The sequence below is a fragment of the Astatotilapia calliptera genome, chromosome 23 (assembly GCF_900246225.1).
Source record: "Astatotilapia calliptera chromosome 23, fAstCal1.2, whole genome shotgun sequence".
NCBI classification, from domain to species: Eukaryota; Metazoa; Chordata; class Actinopteri; order Cichliformes; family Cichlidae; genus Astatotilapia; species Astatotilapia calliptera.
The window spans coordinates 7,422,242-7,445,376 of NC_039323.1; the positions used below are offsets into that span (position 1 = coordinate 7,422,242).

General features: G+C 40.5%; 2 protein-coding genes across 3 annotated transcripts; both read left to right on the plus strand.

Moving 5' to 3' along the window:
• Nucleotides 1-7,854: 7,854 nt before the first annotated feature.
• On the plus strand, nt 7,855-16,259 carry dhcr24 (24-dehydrocholesterol reductase). The gene is made up of 9 exons (XM_026159761.1): nt 7,855-8,239; nt 8,817-8,972; nt 9,883-9,988; nt 10,453-10,571; nt 12,036-12,299; nt 12,381-12,524; nt 15,001-15,198; nt 15,296-15,474; nt 15,578-16,259. The coding sequence occupies exons 1-9, from the start codon at nt 8,009-8,011 to the stop codon at nt 15,729-15,731; spliced, it is 1,551 nt and encodes a 516-aa protein (XP_026015546.1). The 5' UTR covers nt 7,855-8,008; the 3' UTR covers nt 15,732-16,259.
• Nucleotides 16,260-17,486: 1,227 nt separating this feature from the next.
• LOC113016752 (transmembrane protein 205) lies at nt 17,487-22,533 on the plus strand. 2 transcript variants are annotated; one of them, XM_026159843.1, is made up of 4 exons: nt 17,487-17,656; nt 18,350-18,572; nt 19,465-19,628; nt 19,715-22,533. In XM_026159843.1, exons 2-4 carry the CDS (start codon nt 18,473-18,475, stop codon nt 20,015-20,017), a joined length of 567 nt encoding a protein of 188 aa, XP_026015628.1. In that variant the 5' UTR covers nt 17,487-17,656; nt 18,350-18,472; the 3' UTR covers nt 20,018-22,533. The 2 variants fall into 2 exon arrangements, with proteins under 2 accessions (XP_026015628.1, XP_026015629.1); XM_026159844.1 differs by having other exon boundaries at nt 17,487-17,599.
• Nucleotides 22,534-23,135: the final 602 nt, after the last annotated feature.

Consider the following 23,135-nt stretch of genomic DNA (forward strand, 5'->3'; position numbering starts at 1 on the left):
CTGATACGCGACCAAGAACAGAAAAAAAATCCAGGGCTTTTTTTTTTTTTTTTTAAATTTTACGATAGAATGAAAACGAACTTGGAGAGACAAAAGACACAAACATAATCATGATTAACACCATAGTTTTGTCTAGTTTACTATCTTTGATTGATATGTTATAAACACAGAAGGGTACTTTTCTGCTTCCGAGTTTGAACTGTTCTGAAAAGTCTTTCTTGCTCAAAGTCTCCTTTCCCTAACTTCCTTGTTTAACTTTTATTCTATTTAAAAAACTAAAAGCATATAAAGGCATTTGGGGTTGATCCATTCCTCAAATCTTTAAAGTTGTAGATTTCAGACAGCACCTGAATGTCACATGCTTAAAGAGAAATATGTTTAAGGCCTCTAATAGTTGATTTCCATGTTGCACTGTATTACAACAACAGTAGTCATGTTAAAATGTTTTAAAAATGCGAACGCACAAAGGGATCCTACTAATGACAGCAACTGTGAGGGCACAATAGGTCATTTTGTAACCCTTGAAACTCATGCAGCATTGCCAGTGAGCTGCAGTGGTCTATCAAGCAGTGGAAAAACTCATATGGTTAGATGAGTCATCGTTCCCCTGCCCTCACCGAGCTGATGAGTACATGTGTGGCACATGAACTGAAGGATTGCTATTCCCAGAGAACATCTGCATTGTTTGAAAGCCACAATCCCCATCCCACAGAGGAGGATTATCCAGTTGTCCAGATCAGTTAAACAGAAATTTAAAGAAATGATGAATACAGCATTCCCAGTACTTTGTAGGTTTTCTTTTTCATTAAGTCTCCATGGCGCTTAATGTTTCTGGTGTGGGAAAGCTTAGCATAAAGGCTGGAATTTACTGTTTAAACTAACATGTAGCCTCTCATAAAACCATGACTTTTGTGTACATTTTGACTCAACAAAATGCAATATTGGCACTATTGGGTGAACATGTTGAACAGAGGCAGCCACAACCATGGACGACTGTGCAGCTGCAGACTGCACTCATCCAGGAATGGAGAGCAATTCCTCAGCAAAAGATCCAGACATTTAGGTAGTCCAGGCATAGATGGGTGACTGCCTGCATCACATCCACAGGACCTGGCATTGAATTTCTTGTGTATAAATATATCAGTGTTAGTTTAAAAAGCTTTAATTTGGTCAAATAAAGATGAATTTGGTATCTTATGCATTTAACCAAGACCAGCACAATGGTGCTGTTATTCAGATTTTACTTTGCAGCAACAAGGTCCTGGTTTTGAATCTAGCTGGTGCCTTTCTGTGTGGAGTGTGCATGTTTTTCATGTGCCTCCCTTTGTGAGTTTTCTCCTGGTACTCCGGTTTCCTCCCACAGTCCAAAGACTATGAAAGCATCTTAGCTTAATGTTTCTTTGTGTTAGCCCCACCTCTTGTCCCAAGACCACTGAAATAAGCTCCAGCCTCCAATGATGGATAGAAATTTAACCAAGTGGCAACACCATGGGTTGAAAAATGAAGCCACATGGAAGTTCCTTTAAAGACTACATAAGGCTGGCTCCAAACCTGAGGGGTCCCCATGTTGAAATGCTTGTTGATGAAATATGAGAACATGAGAGGAAAAAGTAAATGTTTTCATCGTGGTAGAGCAGACGGTTTTGATCTTCATCTCTAAATCTCGCCTTTTATCAACTGTACATGTTAAGGCTTAAAGTTGTAATTATTATTGCAGGTGGGGGTGAGCAGATGGCGCTTTGGTGTTTGGCTTCAGCTCTGATAATTCAAGTCACTCCATTGATCTAAATCTCTCTATGAGGTTTTGTGCCTTTTGGAGCATTTTAAGCAAATTATTTGTGCTCGTTGTGCTAAAGTTGAGGCTTCAAAATGGGACTTTGCAAACCAGTGTGTGGCATCCCTTCAGCCCCTTTTATATATACTCTCAATGCATTTAACCTTAGCATCATTGCATAATTTAAATTACAGGAAACTTGCAGAAAGCATGCTAAGACCAAGAAAGACCCATGCTTCAAGTGAGTGAAAAAGTTTGTTACTATGAAAAGAAAACTACAGCATAGTCTGAGCAGGATCCCCAGTCATCACACCTCAAAGCTGATCTCCCTTGACTGTCCAAACAAGGGCTCTGATGCCAGGTGTGTGTCTGAGTATGCACGCCGCAGGTGTGTGGAGCTACATGTTGTCTTGATGGCAACCTCATATGGAGGTGGGGGTCCCAGCCATGGAGGAGGATGAGGAGTTGGACTGAAACCACCAGATTCCATAATCATTGGGGGGTAGTCGAAATCTTCACCTCGAGCAGCATGCCTGTGGCGCTCCATCGTCCTACATTCAGAGAAAGTAAGACATCGTGTGAGATCATTCACATGTAACCATAAACTGATATGTATTACCGAATTCTGAGGTATCAGGGGTTGTAGAGATGATATGCAAGACTGTCTCTAGTGCTGCTTCCTGCCAAACAGAGGCCTAATTGTCACATTGACATGTTTAAAGTGATGCAAAGCTTTTTAGTCACCTCTGTAGCCTTGAGTCTTGCACATGTTTATTTCACTAACCGCCTCTAATCAAACAGCAGCAGCAGGTTGGCTGCCTTTGGATCACTAAGGTGCTTATTCCTGAGGCATGCTTGATTAAAGAAATAGCATAACTTTCTAAAATAAAGCAATATTTGAAGCTTTGCACAACACGAGTATTCATACTTGGAGAGAGACATCTAAGATCAGAATATTGTCATTTCTGATGTATAAATGTAAACTTAGACACTTAGTTCATCATAAAGACATAAACGGGGAAACTGTTAGTCCGCAGGTAGCACATTTTGCACACACTTTGCATCAACCAACCCCCTTCAAGACACATTTCTCTGTCAGGTTAATTGTAGATCTTTACTTGATGTAGGATTAAATCTTAATAAACAGACAATTGCCTTGAGTTGTCCAACATCATTAACTGTGACTTCCGTGTTCATTTATCAGAGTGCAAACAAGTACTTATACTAATCAGTCAGTAAAGCTACTTCCTTTATCCCCTGGTGGATTGAAAAAGCACGTTCTCCATAGGCCCACCTCAGTTCGAACACAGTTTCTCTTGGGATGTTTTGTGGTGTCTGGCACTGGGGTAGTGGATCATTTGCAACCTGATAATTATGGGTTGGGTTTTTAGTGCTTCTTCTGGCCCATCCTTTGGATGCTTAAATGCATCTATATCTGGGAAGTTGGAGACCAATGCAAGCCTTAGGTCTAGGACTAAGGGAACACTGTCCTGCAACAGTGTGTCACTGTTGCCAGGTGTGCTTGTTCTGCACCTTTTAGGTGGCTAGAAAATGAGGAAATAACACGCAAATGAATCAGAGGACTCGGGTTTTCCCACCAAAAACACTGCATTGTAAGGAAATTATCTGTGCAATTCTCAGTGGAAAAACCCATTATATTTATACACAGCCAAGTCATGAGTCAGCATAGCTGTAACCAACATGTATAGTCTTTATAACAGGCAGTAGGGTGTTCTTGTTAAGTCTGTACCTTACACTATAAAGCACCTTGAGGAGAGTGTGTTGTGAAGTGGGGCTATATAAATCTAATAGAATAGCATAGAATTGAATTGAATTGAATTGAATTGAATTGAATTGAATTGAATTGAATTGAATTGAATTGAATTGAATTAATCTCCTGGTTCTAAATGTACCTTTAGCTACAGACACCAGTCTGGAGTCTGAGTCTTCTCATCTAAAGAGCCTGAGAACAAATAGTCTGTTTCTTTTAATTTGTAGTCACTTTATTTAGACCATTTTCTATCTTGTCTTTATGGTGTTAAAGTAATCGGGTATTTTTCAAGGTTGTTCACAGTCATCAGTGTGAAAGATGTCATTTCTTTCTCTTTAGATTTATTTGACCTTGTTTGTGCTTTTTGGCTAAAATAAAATTAAAAAACAGTACAAAAAGGGTGTGTCTAGAATAGACGACAATGTACTGTCATTGTATTTAAGCCTCTTTGACATTTAATTGTATAGAAGGATGCCTCTGTCCAAAAAGGACATGGATGACTGGGAAGTGGACAACAAGACAAAGCAGACATTAGCCGTGTAGATAACTGTCTCACGATAAGATCTACTCTTTGGATTAAATAAATGTCTTTTTTCATTTCTTTGTTTGTTTAGAAAACCTGCTATGAATAGTTGGACTCATAATTTCTAGTTTATGGTAACAAGATCAACAAAAGCAGATCTAATAATACGAACTGAGCTTATTTTTCTTTCACCCACCTGGGCAGAAACACTGACTGGGACTCTGGGAACCGATTCCCTGGGGAAGTGAAGTAGGCTTGGCCGGGGTAGTTGGTGTATTCGTACGAATAATGCGGGCACTCTTGGTCGTACTCGCTGTGGTTGTAATTAGCAGCACTTTTGCTGTTCATAGCCCAAAATAACCCAAGGATGAGCATGACCACCCCCAGCACCACACAGCAGAGGGAGAAAGCCTGCAGGCGACTCTGGGATGAAGTCAGGAAGGCTGTGGACCCCCCAGTCACAATGAGGAAGGCTCCGGTGAAGATTGCTCCATGATGCAGGGAAGGCATCCTTCTCCAGGACTGTTAACTGTTTCAGAGGTTACTGTGTGGCTGTGACCGGCTGGTTAGTGTCACTCACACATAAACAGACTCACAAAGTGTGTTCCCCATGCGCTCTGACACTGACCAGGCATCCAAAAAATTTACTCCACAGTTCCAGAAATCCTGTGACATGGAATTCCTCCTAATTTTTACTCTTTTGATCCCGTCATTTCCATCTCCATTACTGATAAAATACTCCTGATCATTCACCATGTGTGTTGGTTCTTGCTTTGTTGGTCTCCAGCAGCGGAAAAGTCCTAAAAGTGACAGTTTGTTGAAAAATAAAGAGAAATAAAATGTCGACTGCTTTGAGGCGCATCAAGCTAATGTTGAGTAGCTGTGTGTTTATCATCAAGGCAGATGGACGAGAGAGCGGCCGAGCCCATTAAGAAATCTTTACTGGCGCCCCACCCTCCCTCTGTCTAATGTGTCTGAAGGCTGAAGGGTACCACTTTAGCCCTGTGTGTGTGTGTGTGTGTGTGTGTGTGTGTGTGTGTGTGTGTGTGTGTGTGTGTGTGTGTGTGTGTGTGTGTGTGTTTCAGAGAGAAAGAGAGTAAGAGGGAGAGAGAGAGAGTGCCAAAACCACTTCTCTAAACATAAATGGACGTACTGGATGTAAAATAGACACAAGTTCAGTCCTATATCCTGTAACAATAATATGTTTTCCACATTATGAAACAATCCACATCACAGCAGCAGATCGTGAACAAGTTAGAGTGACATATAAAGGATGCTTCCTTTTAAAAAAAATTACTTGGAAGAGGATTTTCCATTTTTGCTTACCACATAGTTTGATGAAAAACACCTACTGAATTTGTTACAGGGTTAATTACTGACCAATGTAAACTTAATAATGGACACATTATTAAGTACACCTTGCTGGCACCATGTTTGACCCCCTTTTGCTTTAAGAGTAAATTTAGTTCTTTATGGCAAAGGTGCTGGAAACATTCCAGAGATTTTAACCGATGTTGACATGACAGCATCGCACAGCTGCTCCAGATTTGTTGGCTGCACATCCATGATGGGAATCTCCTGTTCCACCACATCCCAAAAGTGCTCTATTGGATTGAGATCTGGTGACAGTGGAGGCCACTTGACGAGACTGAACTTATTGTTGTGTTCCAGAAATCATTTTTGAAATGACTTGGGATTTGTTACATGATATGTTATCCTGCTGGAAGTAGCCATCAGAGGATGGGGACACTGTGGCCATTAAAGGATGGCAACAATACTCAGACAGGCTGTGGTGTACAGATGATGCTCAGTTTATACTAAGGGGCTCAAGATAATGCCCTAATCATTAAACCATTACCTCCAGCCCAAAACAATGATACAATGCTGCATGGATTCATGCTTTTATGTCATTTATGCCAAATTCTCACCATACCATCTGAATGAAAGCAGCAGAAATCAAGACTCATTAGAGCAGGCAGCATCTTTCTAAACTTATGTAATGCAGTTTTGGTGTACCTGAATTGCAGCCTCAATTTACCATTCTTAGCTGACAGGAGTGGCACCTGGTGTGGTCTTATACTGCAGTCCATCTGCTTTAAGGTTCGATGTGGATGTAAAGTGCATTCAGAGATGCTCTGCTGCATATCATTGTTGTAACGAGTGGTAATTTGAGTTATTGTTGCCTGACTATCAACTTGAAGCAGTCTGGCCATAGTCCTTTGACGTCTGATATAAACAAGCCATTTTCACCTGGACCTTTAGGTTGTTGTTATGGACTGAGACCTGTCAATCTGGTATTATATTGTAGGAGGTATTTGTCAGGAGCAGATGAGGTTCAGATGAGGTTAGGGCGCTCAGATCAGAAATGACAATAGAAGCTACTTGATTTGCCTTTATGAAGACATCCCAGTCATTTGCACCAATGCATCCTAAAACTTAACGTGATGATAGATTTAGTCATAGTCTGTCTAAAAGTTGGCTGTTAAGCTCCTTCCCCTTCTTCTTTTCTCTGCTCCTTTTAAATCCCCACTGCAGATCATCTGCCTCCATCTAACCCTATCCCTCACATCGTCTTATGTCACACAATCTTGTGGATTGTCCTCCTTCACTACATTTTCTCTGTGGTCTTCCTCGTCTCTTCATGGCTGGTAGCTCCATCTTTTACATCCTTTGTCGAGTCTATCTGTCCTCTGCACATGTCCAAACCATCTCAGCTTTTCTTCTCTAACTTTGTCTCCAAACCGCTGGAACCTGAGCTGGCTCGATGTCATTTCTAATCTGTCCATCTTGACCACTGTAGAAAAAAGCCTTAACATCTTCAAGTCTGCCATATCAAGTCCACCACCTATTGCCCCTCAGAGACAGAAAGTTCGAACAGCAAGTGTGTGGGGCTTGTGAGCTCACAGACACAGCTGTATGGCTGAGAGGACCAAAAAAAGGGATGTCCAATCTAAATGCCAAAAATAATCTGAAACTGAGTGTCTACTTTCATTTGGCTTCAATTTTTATTTTAAACTCCAAAATAAAATTTAAAAAAATGAATTTAAAAAAGACCACACTGTGAACCTTGGTGGCCTCATAGCTGGCTAAGCGCATGCTTGTGAAAATGTATTCAGATATAGGTCAGCTTTTATTTTAAAAGGTGTAATTGTGACAATTTTAGCTTTTTAATTTTGCTATTAGTAGTAAACACAAACTCCAGACATTTAACCTAATGATGCCAATACTGTGGAAAGGTAGGCTGCTTTGATTCGACCAGAAAGGATCATTAATGTCTCTCCTTTCAACAGCTAATCTGCACCAAAGGGGGTAGGCGCACTTAGATTTATTACTATCCACTGATTTACATGCGCACACTATAAATGAACATGTATCAAATGGACCAGTTACTTTATAAAAGATGGGGAAAACAATGCATGTAACTGACCTACAGCCATGGACATGTTGGGAGTGCATTCATGCACTGATTATGACAAAGCCTGCTTCTGCAAGAAACTACAGAAGTTAATTTAAACTTAAAGTGTCCGCATTAAACTACAGGGTCCAACCTGTGATACTGTGTAAATACAGTGTTGTAACACAGTCTTGAGGACAGGGTGCATGGTGTGACAGCCTGCGTGCTCCGTGATTGGGTAAACAACAAAAAGGCTACTTTTCTGGCATTCCCTTCAGTCACTTAGTGGACCAGTTAACTTAAAGCTTACATGACAGGTTCCGCCCCTTTGGTATTATCGCCCAATCAATGTTAAGCAGGGGAGGGGCTTGCCTACCACCTAGCCGTGCTCACCTATCCCAGCGAAGGGGTGATCAGAAATCGAGTTTTGAGGGTTGGGATAATCAATACAGAGTTCACCAAAGCGCTACTTCCCCAGCTGAGAAGTGAAGCGGATATCTTTAGTTTGGAAAGAGAGGAGAGTGAGTGCCGATCTGCCCGGACACGATGGTTCCACTGTTGTATTTAGGAGGTTTGGTGGTTTTGTTCCTGCTATGGATCAAAGTCAAAGGTCTAGATTACGTGATAGTTCACCAGAGGTGGATATTTGTGTGCTTGTTCCTGCTGCCGCTCTCCGTTATATTTGATGCGTATTACTATGCGAGAGCGTGGCTCATTTTCAAGATGTGTTCTGCGCCCAAACTGCACGACCAGCGCGTGCGAGACATCCAGAGACAGGTGAGCGTGTCCGCGTGAACAGGTGTCAGAGCTGCACTGTCCTTTTCAGTCATTACTATATAAATGCAATCCATCATTACTAAACTAATAAGGCACGCAGCTTCATTTCTATTACATCTCAATGTTTCATTCATGTTGCAGAGTCGTCCCTTTTAATTTGGGCCACCGTGATATTTAATGATCAATAACAATTACAGTCAAATAGTTAGTGATCATAAAGTTTCATGTGTTGTTTGCAGTGAGTCATGCTTGTGAAAACTTTAACAGGCTGCTTTTGATTCAGATGGGATAACATGTACTGTGTGTGTATATTCTGTGGATTACAAGCAGCTTTGTAAAGTTAAACAGTGGTGTGGCTTCACCTCAACTAATTAGACTCATTTAAAGGGAATCAGTTATTCAATAACTTAAACTTATTAACTGATCACTCAACAGCTGTATCACTAAAAGGATTTTGCTTATCCCCATGTCATGCAGGCTTTCATATACAGGAAAACTATCTTAGGAAAAATGTCCTCTCATATACATTGTCACCTAATGGATACCAACCATGACATCTCCATATGTGACATTTCAGGTGCGCGACTGGAGAAAGGAGGGCACTAAGACCTACATGTGTACAGGTCGCCCTGGCTGGCTCACCGTGTCTCTCAGAGTGGGCAAGTACAAGAAAACCCACAAGAACATTATGATCAACATGATGGACATTCTAGAGGTGGACACAAAGAGGCAGGTATGAGGGGGCAACAAACTCAACTCCAAGTGTTTCGTATCTGTGAACTCAACCAGAAATATTTGTAACTGATGAAACAGCATCAACCTGGGCTCAGTTCTGTCAAGTTCCCCAGATAGTAAGTCAGATAGTAATGAAAATACAATAGAGGTATTATTTTAAAAAACTGCACTTTGACATCTATCATTAAAACATATTACCGCAATAATAAAAACTTTCTATCTGTAGGGAAAAGAATGGCTATGTTAATTTACCACGTCTTGTTTTATGATGTGAATGGCAGCTATTTGATTGATTTTGTCTGTTTATTTATAAAACTCAGCAACAATGAGCCAATCAGATAAAAGTTGGGTAAATTATTGCAATATCTTAACCAGACATTAATGTTAAGTGTTAAAACTTTGAGAGAAATTGAAGACCTAATTAAAAGTGGAAAACTATTCTCGACCAGCGACTGAAAATTATTGATCGTCCTTAACCCTTAGTCTTTAAGGTAGACTGAGCAGTTTATAAATGTCCATGTAGTCCATGCAGTCCAAATAGTCCAGACAGTGTTGGAATCAAACAGTTTGTACATGGATGGATAGACTGAGGCCATTTCTTACATTCACAGAAAGTGTTTATTTCTGCAAGGCAGATTGTCTAATTATTTGGCTCAATACTTTCATGCAGGCACGAGTTCCACGTAAATTGTGAGGATCTATCTTTTGAGACAAAGATAGAGAGGCAACATGATTTGGACATGTGTTTGAGGAGGGATAGTGTTGAATATAGAGTTGGCAGGCAGAAGCAAAAGAGGAAGCTGTAGTGAAGAATGACATGCAGAGGGGTTGGTGTGACAAAGGAGGGTGAGATGGAAGCAGGAGAACCTGCTGGTGGATTGTTACTTAAAAATATATTTGTTTTTTAGGTGGTTAGAGTTGAACCGCTGGCAAACATGGGTCAAGTCACCGCTCTCCTCAATTCCATCGGCTGGACATTGCCAGTGCTGCCAGAGCTGGATGACCTCACTGTGGGTACGTTGTGCTTTATTTTCATTGGAATCATGGATCGGCACCTTCTGTGGTTTCTGCAAATAGAGAGATGTACCGATGATGTCGACACCGATTTCACTGATGTAAATCCTGCATTTCCTCTGTCAGTCACTGCATCCTGTTTAGAGCCTCAACGACTTTTCTAATCGCATTAGAGGACTGATGTTGTAGCTCAAAAGACGAAACTGGGAGGAAATGGCTGCAGTGTTGGAAACACCCCTGGATTGGGTTTCATAATGGATTTCCTGATGTTATAAACAACGCATCAACAGTCTAATGTTTTCCAATCAGGCCGCAGTACATTCATTTATCCTCATGTCCAAACACGCGCGCACACTCACAGCAGGCAGATGTTCCTGTCTGCTCATGTGTCCGCCTGGTGTTGTACTCACCCGGGTAGAAATTGAATTAGTAAAGGACGTTTATGATTCTCTGTCCTCTCTCAGGTGGGCTAGTGATGGGTACCGGCATAGAGTCGTCATCCCATATTTATGGGCTGTTTCAGCACATCTGTGTTGCCTATGAACTGGTTCTAGCTGATGGCAGTTTAGTACGCTGCACAGAGGTGAGTATTGATTTTGTGTTAAGTATATAGATGATATATGTCTGAGTCCAGGAGCTTGTATTCTAAAGAGAGTTTTGTGGGTTAGTATGCCATCCTTGCACTCATGCGTTACTAAATTATCTCTGCTTTTTGAGATAACAAAATTATGATTTCAATTACGCTGTCTCTGCTTTTATATTTGAAGAAATATCCATAGGCAGTGAAATCAGCTTTGCTCAGATGGAGTATCTGGTGTTCACTATATTAGCATGGTTTTAATTCATGGTAGAAGGTTCATTAGCAAGAAAGCACTAAAATTCCACCATGAAAAATAACTATGGAAACTTTTACCCTCAGTTTCAGTGGATAGAAACATTTCTCCTTCTTAGCTCACCTGGTCAAAGGACCAGTGAGCTAATCTGTTTCTGCACAGTTCACAAATCAGTACTCCTCCTCAAGTTATGATCAAGTGAAACTTGTGCACACTGATCACCTAATGCAAGGGTGGGCTATTAATTTTCCTAATAGGCCACATGAGAAACTACGACTGTTTCTTCCATTCTCTTCCACGTATCCTTAGCAGGGTCGCATAGGAGGGTGCTGGAGCCTATCCCAGCTTAAGCTGAACTCAGTTCTGCTAAATAATAACTTCATCTCTTTATAAGTTTGATGGTTTTGCCCTCTGCAGCAAGCCTAGTTTTTCATGTGGCCACTTGGGAAAATTAATTGCCCACCCCTGATGAGTCTTCATCCCAATTGTGCTTAAGATCAGTGTCACATTGGTCATTTTACAGGCAGTTTTACATTTTTCATAACAATCGCTAGTAGTCCTAGATTTTAGCTAAAGGAAATTCATTTGTCCTGGATATGATTCTGAGCCTCAATGACAATAGATTTGTATTCTCATTAGTTTGTGTAATACAGCCAACCAATAACAACACAAACTATAGTTTTCTTTCTGTACTTCATACATTTCAGTAACCTCTGAATTGGGGTGAGCTACTATGTCACTGATGTTATGATTATCATTTTTGTCTCTGTTTAGTCTATTCTAGTTAATATTATCTATTTTAAGTCCTTCTGTTTACCAGAAATGGGCAAGAATTGAGTAAAAATTCCTGCGTAATTCCCTCTAACGCTCTCGAGCTAAAAATAGGCTATTTATCAGACGTTGTTCTATAATGTAGAATCAAAAGATGACAACTGTTTGCTGGTAAAATAAAATAACTAAACACAGTAATGTGGTTCATCAAAGACAAATACACTGTGTTCCAAGCCCCGTTTCTGGTTTGTCACACTTGCATGTTATGATTTTTCACCCCAAAAGCAGACAGCGTGATCTTTGTGAGAAGATAAACTGGTCGCTACTGTGAAGTATGTGAGAAAAACTGAGACAAATAGCCTAATCTCAGAAAGCCTGGCTCTTCACCGTCATATTCAGAAGAGGGCCACACACTTTTGAAAAAAATTTTCTTCTTCATAAAGGAGGAGAACACGGATCTATTCCACGCCGTCCCGTGGTCCTGTGGCACTCTGGGCTTCTTGGTTGCCGCTGAGATTAAAATAGTCCCAGCTAAGCCTTGGGTGAAGCTGCACTATGAGCCAGTCAGAGGGCTTGAGAACATCTGTAAACGCTTCACCGAAGCTTCTGCGAACAAGCAGAACACATTTGTTGAGGGACTCCAGTATAGTCTGGATAGTGCTGTTATCATGACAGGAACCATGACTGACCACGCAGAGCCTGACAAGGTAAAGCATCTTTGACTGTGCTTGCGATTTGTTTTCATTTGTTTTATCATATTAACCTTCCCGTTTCCTCTTCAACATCAGATTAACAGAATCGGCCTGCACTTTAAACCCTGGTTCTTTAAACACGTGGAGGGCTACCTGAAGAAAGACTGCGTTGGAGTTGAGTACATCCCTCTGAGACACTACTATCACAGACACACACGCAGTATCTTCTGGGAGCTTCAGGTACTCACACACAACAGATTTTATCTGCTTTAGGATTATATTGAGGGGGTGCATAAATCTGTCACATTTTAGCTTGTCATCATCTTACCAATTTGCTGTCTTACTTCTCTTTAGTAGGCTCTAATGCATGCTCTTTGTCTCTTTCTGTCTCTCTATCCCTATCCCTCACCCTCACACACCATTAGCCATTAGTGAGGAGGGCTTGGCATCCTTTGTTTCTGTAACAGTAAATGGTGTGATGAATTATGCATTGTATTGGTTTGACAGATTTAGTTGAGTCACCTCTGGGCTTTTGGATGCTCTGTTTTCCAAAGGATTTTGTGTTTGTTGACAGTGCAGGGAAAAGCAGGCAGAAACAGGGCTTAATGATGATTTGATTAAATCGCTAACTGACAATCTGTGATAGGAATCGTTTTTGTTGTTGGAAATGGTGGCGTCAGACCGTGATTGGTAGGTTAACACTGCCCTCCGGTGGAAAGTAAGAAGACTAAAGCCAGTACTGATGCTACCATGCTATTTGACACACTGATCAGGCACAACATTATAACCACCTGCCTAATATTTGGTCGCCCAGTCGAGACATGGACTCCTCTGGACCCCTAATGTGTACTGTGGCACCAAGATGTTAGCAACAGATCCTTAATCCTGAAAGTTGTGAGGTGGGGCCTCCATGGATTGCATTTAATTGTCCAGGATTTGCTTGTCCCACAGATGCTTGATTGGATCTGGGAAATCTGGGGGCCAAGTCAACAACTCAAAGTTTTTGTTGTGCTTCTCAAACCATTCCTAAACCATTTTTGTTTTATGGCAGGACGCATTATCCTGCTGAAAGATATCACAGCCAGCAGGGAATACTGTTTCTATGAAAGGCTGTAAATGCTCTGCAACATTGCTTAGGTAGGTTGGTACCTGTCAAAGTAACATCCGCATGGATGGCAGGATCCAGGGTTTCCCAGGAGAACAATGCCCACAGCCTCTGCCGGCTTCCCTTTTCCCTATACCACATTCTGCTGCCAGGTATTCATCAGATAAGAGATGCACACACATCTGGCCATCCATCAGAACCACCATTAAATTTTTGGGCAGTTTGAGCTACAGCTTGTCTGTTTGATCAGACCACATGAGCAGGCCTTCGATCCCCACATGCATCAGTGACAGTGATTCTTGGCGGCCCATGACCCTGTCGCTTCCTTGGAGCACTTCTGATAGATACACAGATTTGGAGATGCTCTGACTCAGTCGTCTAGCCATCACAAACAGTTGTCATAATGTTATGCTTGATCAGTATATGTCAGAATCAATAATATGTCAAATGTAGGGTCAACAGTTATCACAATATCCTAGTACATCTGGTCACAGCTTGCTATTCTAACCCTGGTCTGTGATTATGAATCAGTTCTCTGTGCAGCTTACAGTTTCAAAGCAATTACTTTTTACTTCTAATTTTGGGCTACAGACTGTGATTAATAAGAAGAATCCTAATGTTAGGTTTTGTATTGTTGATTGTCATTTATGCTTAGAAATATTTAACCATATATGCTTAGAGGTGTATAATCAATTGTGTAATGATAGGACTGTGATCTTTAGCAGGCTGCAAAGGCTTGGTGTGTATTCCACACTGGAATGCACACCTACATCCTAGGAGCATGGAGAGGTCGTACCTTGTTTTATTGTTTTATGGTAGGATTAACGTAGCTACGTCTGTTCTAGTCTAAGTGCTTTTTGTTTAGATGAACTGTTGGATTTTCCAGACCAGCAGGTTAAGGAAGTCGTTTATGGGGTCACACTTTGACCACACACACACACACACACACACACACACACACACAATTCTTTGTTTACATGTATACCTATGTAAGATGTTATATGTTAATGACCCTATGCATATTCATGTAACCACAATAAAAGGAGTGCTATGGGGAACCTGGCTGAGAGTCTGACGGAGGTCGAGTGGTGGAACGACACTTGGCTCCAGGCAGGACTCCCTCATGCATGAGTAACATGAAGAACTTTGCCTACTTGTGTCTTGCTTTGCAGTGTAATTATATTGTCTTCAACGTTCCAGCGGATGGGTTCAAGCTACAAACCTATCACCTAAAATCCTGTTTTTATATATTGTAACTTATTTTGATAGCAGAGTCGTGGTATACTGTATTTTCAGGACTGTCATATTTAATTAAAATTCTCACTGTGATAGAAAGAAAACTTTCAAGAAAGAAGAGTTTTTTAAAACCTGATTTTCTTTTATTTTTACGTATGTTTGTGTGTCTACATGTTCTGTTTCTTTTGAATTTTAAATTTTAAAAATATATAAACAGAAAAAAAAGGATGTGATCTGTGATTTTAAAATCAGACATTGAATCATGAAAATCAAGTACAGGGAATTCTCCGCTTTAAAAAAAAAAAAAAAAGAGTCAGCACTCTATTACAGAGGGACATTTTAGTATCTCTGCGTACATTTGTGCCTTTTCTGCAGGATATTATTCCGTTTGGCAACAACCCCGTGTTCCGCTGGCTTTTCGGCTGGATGGTGCCTCCCAAGATCTCGCTGCTGAAGCTCACCCAGGGAGAAACCATCAGACGTCTCTATGAGCAGCACCACGTGCTCCAGGACATGCTGGTACCCATGAAACATCTGCAGGATGCCATCACACGCTTCCACAAGGACATTGAAGTAAGATGTGGATATGGATATGGATCAGTGTGCCGGGCACTTAGTTTATGTATGAGGTACTTGTGCTTTAATATTGAAATTGTTTGTGTTGTTTTAGGTGTACCCACTGTGGCTGTGTCCATTCCTGCTGCCACCAGGCAGAGGGATGGTTCACCCCAAAGGTCAAGAGGAGGAGCTGTATGTAGATATCGGGGCTTATGGGGAACCTAAAGTCAAACATTTTGAAGCTAAATCGTCAACAAGCCAGCTGGAGAAGTTTGTCAGAGATGTTCATGGGTGAGTCTCAAATTAAGCAAACAAATTGAAGCATCTGAAACAAAAGTGATATGAAATATTTTGCTTTAATTCACACTGCTTTTGCTGTTTCGTTGGCATGTAGATTCCAGATGTTGTATGCAGATGTCTACATGGAACGAGAGGAGTTCTGGGAGATGTTTGATGGACAGTTGTACCACAAATTGAGAGATGAATTAGGTTGTAAAGAAGCCTTTCCAGAAGTCTATGACAAAATCTGTAAATCTGCCCGACATTGACCCCTATCTCCCATCACCTGGTGCCTGAATTCAGCCCCGTGTCGCAGATACACGAAGCTTCTGTCGGCAGCTCACGCTTTCGTGAAAGCTGCTACATTTTGAATGTTTCTAGGAAAAAAAGAGAGCTCAAAATTTTCTAAAGTGGGACTAATCACACTGAAATACTTATTTTGGAAACCAGCCTGTGGGGACATTTTTATCAGTGTGACAAAGAAGCAGAAGCATTTTATTATGAAGGGTTTTTTATGACTTTTTTGCCTTCATATGAAAATGCAATGCTTAGTTCATCTTCAAACTGTTTAATACTGCACATATTATGCAACTTCTCCCTGTTTGGCAATTTTGTCTTATTGTTCCCCTAAGTGCCATACACTTTGAAGACATGTATAATACATGGTTCCTGTTTTTCAGTTTTAAAAAGTATATATTGTAACTTATTTTGATATCAGTGTATGGTTATACTATATTTCCAGGTGTGTATAACATGTAATTATAACTTTTCCTACAATAAAGCTCATTGCCATGCCTTTTTCCCATCAGTTATTTCACATTATTTGAAATGTCAGATAAATTATAGCCACCCATTTTATAACTAGTTTTTAACAAGGTTATTATAATCAACTGAAACTATACTAGGAATTAAAACTACGTGTGAAAAAATACTATCTGAAATAAATACATTAAATAAAAATACAACAGAAACATATTTAGTTTTGTCATTCTGGTAAAAGTCTGTACAGTGAGTATGAGGAGGCATTGTTGTTTTTATTTAACATTGAGGCTGGAATGTTTACTTTAATGAGTGTCCAAAATACGTCCCGTTCCTCTCCTTGAGGAAACGACTCAAAAGAACAGGTGTGGTTGTGAACTGCTCCTGTGGTTGTGAACTGATCGTGGCTCAAGAGTTGGAAGTTCGCCTTGTAATCGGAAGGTTGCCGGTTTGAGCCCCGGCTTGGACAGTCTCGGTCGTTGTGTCCTTGGGCAAGACACTTCACCCGTTGCCTACTGGTGGTGGTCAGAGGGCCCGGTGGCGCCAGTGTCCGGCAGCCTCGCCTCTGTCAGTGCGCCCCAGGGTGGCTGTGGCTACAATGTAGCTTACCATCACCAGTGTGTGAATGGGTGAATGACTGGATGTGTAAAGCGCTTTGGGGTCCTTAGGGACTAGTAAAGCGCTATACAAATACAGGCCATTTACCATTTACCCAAACCTATGCACAACTTTACAGACTACCATCTACATGCTGTAGCTGCTTACTGTCACCAGAGGGCAGAGCATGTAAAGCTGATAATCGAAACAGAGATTATACTGAAATGCAAAGTAAGACCTGATTACATTAAAGATAATACTGCAAGAGGCATTCCAATACAATTACAGGCTACACAAGATAAACGAGACACTTTAAACCACATCATAGATAAATGTAGCCGCAGTAAAATATCTGCCTTCAACTGCAAAGTCTACAAAAGAAGACATGCAGAGGTAGATTAATGAACTCACCACATACTTAGACAGTTGGGGGTCACCGACTGTGTCTGCAGAATATCCAATCCTACATTCCCATGTGGTCTGTAAATTTGTGGTTTGCTAATTTTGAAGATCATGCTTTAAAACTAGTGTCATGAGCTATTAAATTACATCGTTTTACTTCTAGAGGGACACGAGGAGTGGGCTATTTTCCAAAGTCATCCTAGTTACCACAATTAATTTTTTTAATTTATTTTTTTCTTACTGCAGAGTGTATGGAAACTTTTACCCGTTGAGGGGGAACGAGTATCTGCTGTTAAGACTACACGGGAAGTTTTTCCAGGGGACATCTTCGCGGGTCCGCCCTTTCTACAGACAGCGATAGTAGCTGCCAGCCGGTTTGGTAAGTTTACTATAAAGTGAACTGCAGCAAGGCGCCCGCAGTCTTTTGCCAGCACAGGTAGGTTCTTCACATTGTTTATAGCATTAAGTCTTCTTTCTTTTATCATTATAAAGCTCTCAGTTAGCTATTCAGTAAACGTTTTATAAAGTGAGTCACACAGTTAACCTTAGCTACCTGTTAGCTGTCAGTCAGTGTAGTTTTGTTACTACAGCTACCCAGCAATTTTCGTTAGCCGTGACTTATTATTGTAAAGGTGACTTTGACGATTTGTAGAAGCCACACGACTCGTTAAAACTTAAAGCTATCGAACCACCTTCGAGTGAAAAATTATCACAGCACTTCTGAGTTGTAGCTGAAGTTCCCTGTGTAGTTTTATGTGCAACAGAGGTGTTCCAGATTAACTGAATATTTTCATGCCCAACACATTAGACACCGCCTCTGCAGCTCCTTAAAATAAACTACGTATTAAATAAGATGTATCTGTTGTCGGTTTACTGTATTTAGTACGATTTTCGTAATTTTATTAATTTTGAAAATATATTAGTTTCCGCAACCTAACAGGAAAGTTTCTAAAATCGTTTATTGCATGTATTGTTATTTGGAAAGATCGATAAGCTTTGTTTGTAAAGCTGTGTCAAAAGTTTATTGCTACTGTGGAAGATTTGCCACAGTAGCAAATAATTTGCTGATAATTCGGCATTTAAAGCCAACATTTGTAGTTAATGGCACTTTGATTTTGCATGTTTGCAGCTGAGTACTCCTGCTAGTCCTCCATTCAGGGGGGAAAAAGAGGAAAACCCCAGGTGGTGGGAGAAAAAGCATTACCTGTTTTGCACACTTGATCCTAGAGGAGAGGGAGGCCGTGGAGAAAGCATGCCCACTGACCAAGAGCCCACCTTCACTGTGAAGCTACTGCAGCTGATTCTGATCTCCACTTATTGGGGGATGCAGATTTGGGTCACGTTCGTTTCAGGTGGGTATAAACATGCACACAAATACAGGATAAGAGAATGATAGGAAGTACAAGTGGTCAATAAAGAGATACCTGTTTAGTTTATAATCATTACTGAAGCACAGTTTTTTTTCTAGTGAAAACTGGAGAAAAAACCCTGGTATCAGTGTAGTCTCAGCCATCCTGAATGTGACACAATTGGATCAGAGTGTGTGTTCAGTATGTCCGGGGGCAGGGGGGGTTGTAACAGTTCTGCAAAACCCCAATTTATGTCATACTTCGGTTTTTAGGTTTTGGTTCTTACAGGCCCATCACTTGGCCATGACTAAAAGAAATTAGTGCCACTATTCTGACATATTTGAATTTCACTTGGTAACTTTACAGTCTCTAAACATGATTGCTTTCACCAGATTACTCATTAACACCACCACATGCATATCATGGGACAGAAAGATGAGGACAAAACGATACCGTGGATGTTTGTGACACACTTTTAGTTTCAGAATCATCAAGCATACAATGCTTTTAAAGTGCAATACATTGGTTGCACCTGGCTTTTTGTAGCTTGCAAAGTTTACACATATTGAATTTGTTATTATAAGGTGTGTACATTCCTTGCTTATGGAGGAATGCCCTTCACAAACTTGTGACCTGACCTTCCTGTTAGCTTTAACGCTGCAGTATGTTTCTTTTCTTTAGTATAACTGTGGTCATATTATGTCAGTGCCACTAAAAACTCTTCATGTAAATGTATTCCTGTATCTATATTATATAATTATAATTTTGAGATGAAACTTGATTTCAGACTTTGTTGTTACTGCTGTGAGATAATAAAAAAACTTTTTTTTTTTTTTTCTTTAAATAAAATAGTATTGATTTTGCCTGTGGAGTTAATGTCCTCGATTCTGCTCAGGTTTTGTGATGAACAACCACCTGAACAGACACACGTACGGCTTTATTCAGAGTCGTCTGGTCCCGTTCTATCTCCACCTCGGTTCAGCCTGTGCTTTCTTTAACCTCACTATCTATGCTGTGTATCACCCAAGTGACATGTTGGATGACAAAGAAGCCTTTCAGGTATGTTTTGTTTTATCATATCATTACATTGCATGACACTCATTTTGAAACATTTCCTAAATCTTTTTCTCTGCTTTTGCCACCAGATCTTCATCTTCTTTGTGTCCGTGACGGTTTCGGCCGTCAATGCTCAGTGGTTTGGCCAAATGACATCAGAGATTATGGCTGACATGCATCTTATTGAGCAGGCATGCGGACTGGGTCAGGATATCGGGCTGTCATCTAACCGTGAAGCTTACGCTAAACTATGTGAGACGGATGTCAAATACAGACACCTCAGCAGCCGCCTTTGGCTCTACAGACTGCTGTCCTCTCTGTGCAACCTCTGCTGCATTGGCTGTAACTTCTACAGCCTATGTTACATGGCCGAGAACCTTGTTGCACTATAAAGCTGACACATCAGGACTGTTGGAACCTTTAAATCAATCCCTTACAAATCGACAAACACTTCATTTTTTAATTGAACCTATAACTTATATTTAATATAATATAATTTAATTCATATTGTCTTCCTCTGTAAAGTGTGCAATGAAATGTCAGGTAAGCCTAGTTGCCCCTCCTAGCGCCTTTGGGAGTAATGAAAGGACACTGCCTTGTTTCTCTCATGAGGCTTGTGGAGAGGTGAGTCAGTGAGTGCAGTGTGGAATGCCTCAACTTTCACCTAGTTTGCGTCCACGGTGTCGGCAGCCTGTAGATTTCCTTTCACTACAACAGTTGCCTTAATAGTAACATCGAGCCAGTGGATTTTTTTTAAGCTTTGTTGTAGCAAAACAGAAGAGGCCACATCAGAAAACAACCCAATCCACTTGATATTTTTATAAGTATGCAACAAAAGGGCCCCTTTAGTTAGGGAAACTGCTCCAATTCTGCTCACTCCCACTCTTTCTGGTTGGGTGGAGTTTTTATCCCATATTTAGGGTAGTGTCACAGGTTTGTTTAGCTTCCCTTTATATTGCTTTAAGATTGTGTGGGTGTGCGTGTGTGCTTCATGCTTCAGAGTGCAAGGTTGTACTATCTTTAGTTCTCCTAGCTCCTGTTGAGATGAAAAAACACTTTTACTGTGGTATGCATTCGGCGCTGCTTTTAGCTGTGCTGTGCATTAGTTAAACTGTAAACAGCTCGTTTGTATTTATTGAGGCGAGGGAGGAAGACTATTCTGCCGTACAGCAGGTCAGTCTAGTTGTGAGAGTCGTCTAACAGGTAGACCCTTGATCTCCTGCTGAGATAATTGTTCTGTTGATCAGTGTAAATCAGTGGTGACAAATGGCATTAAATAACTATTTTTGTTTAACAGCTTTGATGGTTGTAGTGATCTGCTGTCTAGTGATGCATTGATCCAGAAAATAGTGTGGGGACATGTTTTTTGATGTGGTTGAAAGTATTGGAATTTGCTGAGTTGATGTGGGTCTACTTAGGCTAAATGTCTGTAATAGTAGTAATAATAATAGTGCCCCCAGAATGTCACAATGAAACTGAAAGACGTACATTAATACATGTGCAGTAACGTTTCCATTACCTCTTGAATTTCCCTTGGCCGATAAACATCCTACAAGGTGTTGCATCCTACATTACTTGATATCATGTGTTCAGTGTGAAAGGCACTGGTACTGGCACTTACCACAGGTGATGCTGGTTGAGCAGACACTCATTTGACCCCTTTTCTTCTATCCGATATGGCAGGAGACTTGCTAGTACACACGGCACACACTACTATGGTTCTAGTACATCTAGACTTGTAGCTCAGGCAGGTCTGTATTAATTTGCCAGCAAGGGTTCTGCCTACTTGTGGTTATAATCAGCAGCTCTAACACTTTACATAATTATTACATCATAATACATTCAGACTTTCTCTTTGGATCAAATGGGGAAGTGATGCATAGCATCGAGCATAAGAACACCCATTGTGACCTTCCGGGAGCCCCGTAAGCAAATGTCTGAAGACCTGAATGAATCTCTGCATTTGATGTTTTCACTTAATATCCAAGCATGGCCTCTGTAAAAATTTGAACCTTGCATTTTGTCTAAAAGGAGAATATTATTTTGTATATAATGGTGAAGATTTAAAGTATTGTTTGGTCTGTATCTTGAATTCCTTGTGCTTTATTTTATAAAACCTCAGTTTGTTGTACATTAGGGTGTTTATGCACTCTCTTTATGGGGAAAATTATGTAGGCTTGAAGTGAAATCAATTTATATTTAAGTTGTGTTTTTCCACTACAGTTTTATCAGGCTGTTTTAGTCATAGTTTGAATATCTCTGAAGTCTTTGTTTCACACTCTGAACACTGAGGATCTGTGCTCATTTCTTTTAAGCTGTGTCTTTGCACATTGAAATGTTAAATCCCTTCCTGCCAGTGACGGTCGCTCCTTTTTGTACCTGCCTGGTTGAAATGCATCAATGTGTTTCATCTTTCTTCTGTTTGTAGCACATGTCTATGTAAAACTGCCGTTAACACCAGCACTTCCATAATTGAGAATTTACAGCATAGTGTGGATGTTAAAACTGCTGTTTTGTTCAGACTGGACTGACGAAGGTGCCTTTTTATGTGCCTATTTGTGGGACTTTTAAAAAACAAACAAAAACAAAGCAATGCAACATTTGATAGCTGCACATGTAAGACAGGACACTGCTGTCTGTAAGTTCAGCCGATTTTTAATGTGTATATTGTATATCAATTTAAATGTGGTATGAGTATTTAGTTTAGGTTACCTTTTACATTAATTTGTGGATATTTATGACAGTTTAAGTTTGAGGTAATGGGTTTAGTTGTACTCATTTAAGTTATGACCAGCAAGGTCAGAGAAGGTCATGAGTTGTTAATGGTAGTGGGTTTGTATCCATGATGTTTCAGCATGTGACTTTTTGTATTCAAATTATTTTCTATAAATTTCATGCCTCAACCAAAGCTTGCTGGTTTTTTCTTTTATCTATCTTTTATCCCTCCAAAGTTGTACACTAATATGTTGCACACAATGTAAGATGTTTTCCATTCAACTCACTTTTATTTTATTTATATAGGAGTAGCTTCAAGAGGGGAAAAAAAAAAAAAACTCTTAACAGGAAGAAACCTCAGACAGAACCAGACTCAGGTAGTTGCAACCAACTGGTGCAACTGGCTGGGGGGGAGGCTAAAAACACACTGGAGAGAGCAGAGCCTCAGCCTATGACTGAGGGAGGTTTCAGTGTCACCTGATCCAGCCTCAACTATGAATTGAATATTGGAGAAATATGCTCTCTTCTAGGCTCTTTGGGTTGATTAAGATGTTCTTTGTGCTGGAAATACATTTGATTTTAGGTAAGGGAGGTCCTTTGGCAGATTCCACATTCAGCAGCACACAAGGCCCTCTTCTTAGCTGTGGTGATCTTGTGTGGTACTGCCCATCAGACTTCTTGTAGTTTGCCAATGTAACAGTGAATATACTTATTAAAAAGTAATTCATAACAGCTCAGCTGCTGTGTTAGATCGTTTTTCTCCTCTTGGCCTTTTATATCCGTGAGAGAATATAT

What these genes read in the sequence shown, in the direction of transcription:
- LOC113016752 (XM_026159843.1), top strand. Translation starts at nt 18,473, where the DNA reads ATGCCCACTGACCAAGAGCCCACCTTCACTGTGAAGCTACTGCAGCTG. An exon ending in TTGGGTCACGTTCGTTTCAG is followed by an intron (nt 18,573 to 19,464) that starts GTGGGTATAAAC and finishes GATTCTGCTCAG; the next exon opens with GTTTTGTGATGAACAACCAC. An exon ending in ATGACAAAGAAGCCTTTCAG is followed by an intron (nt 19,629 to 19,714) that starts GTATGTTTTGTT and finishes TTTTGCCACCAG; the next exon opens with ATCTTCATCTTCTTTGTGTC.
- dhcr24 (XM_026159761.1), top strand. Translation starts at nt 8,009, where the DNA reads ATGGTTCCACTGTTGTATTTAGGAGGTTTGGTGGTTTTGTTCCTGCTA. An exon ending in AGGTGGACACAAAGAGGCAG is followed by an intron (nt 8,973 to 9,882) that starts GTATGAGGGGGC and finishes TTTGTTTTTTAG; the next exon opens with GTGGTTAGAGTTGAACCGCT. An exon ending in GCTGGATGACCTCACTGTGG is followed by an intron (nt 9,989 to 10,452) that starts GTACGTTGTGCT and finishes GTCCTCTCTCAG; the next exon opens with GTGGGCTAGTGATGGGTACC.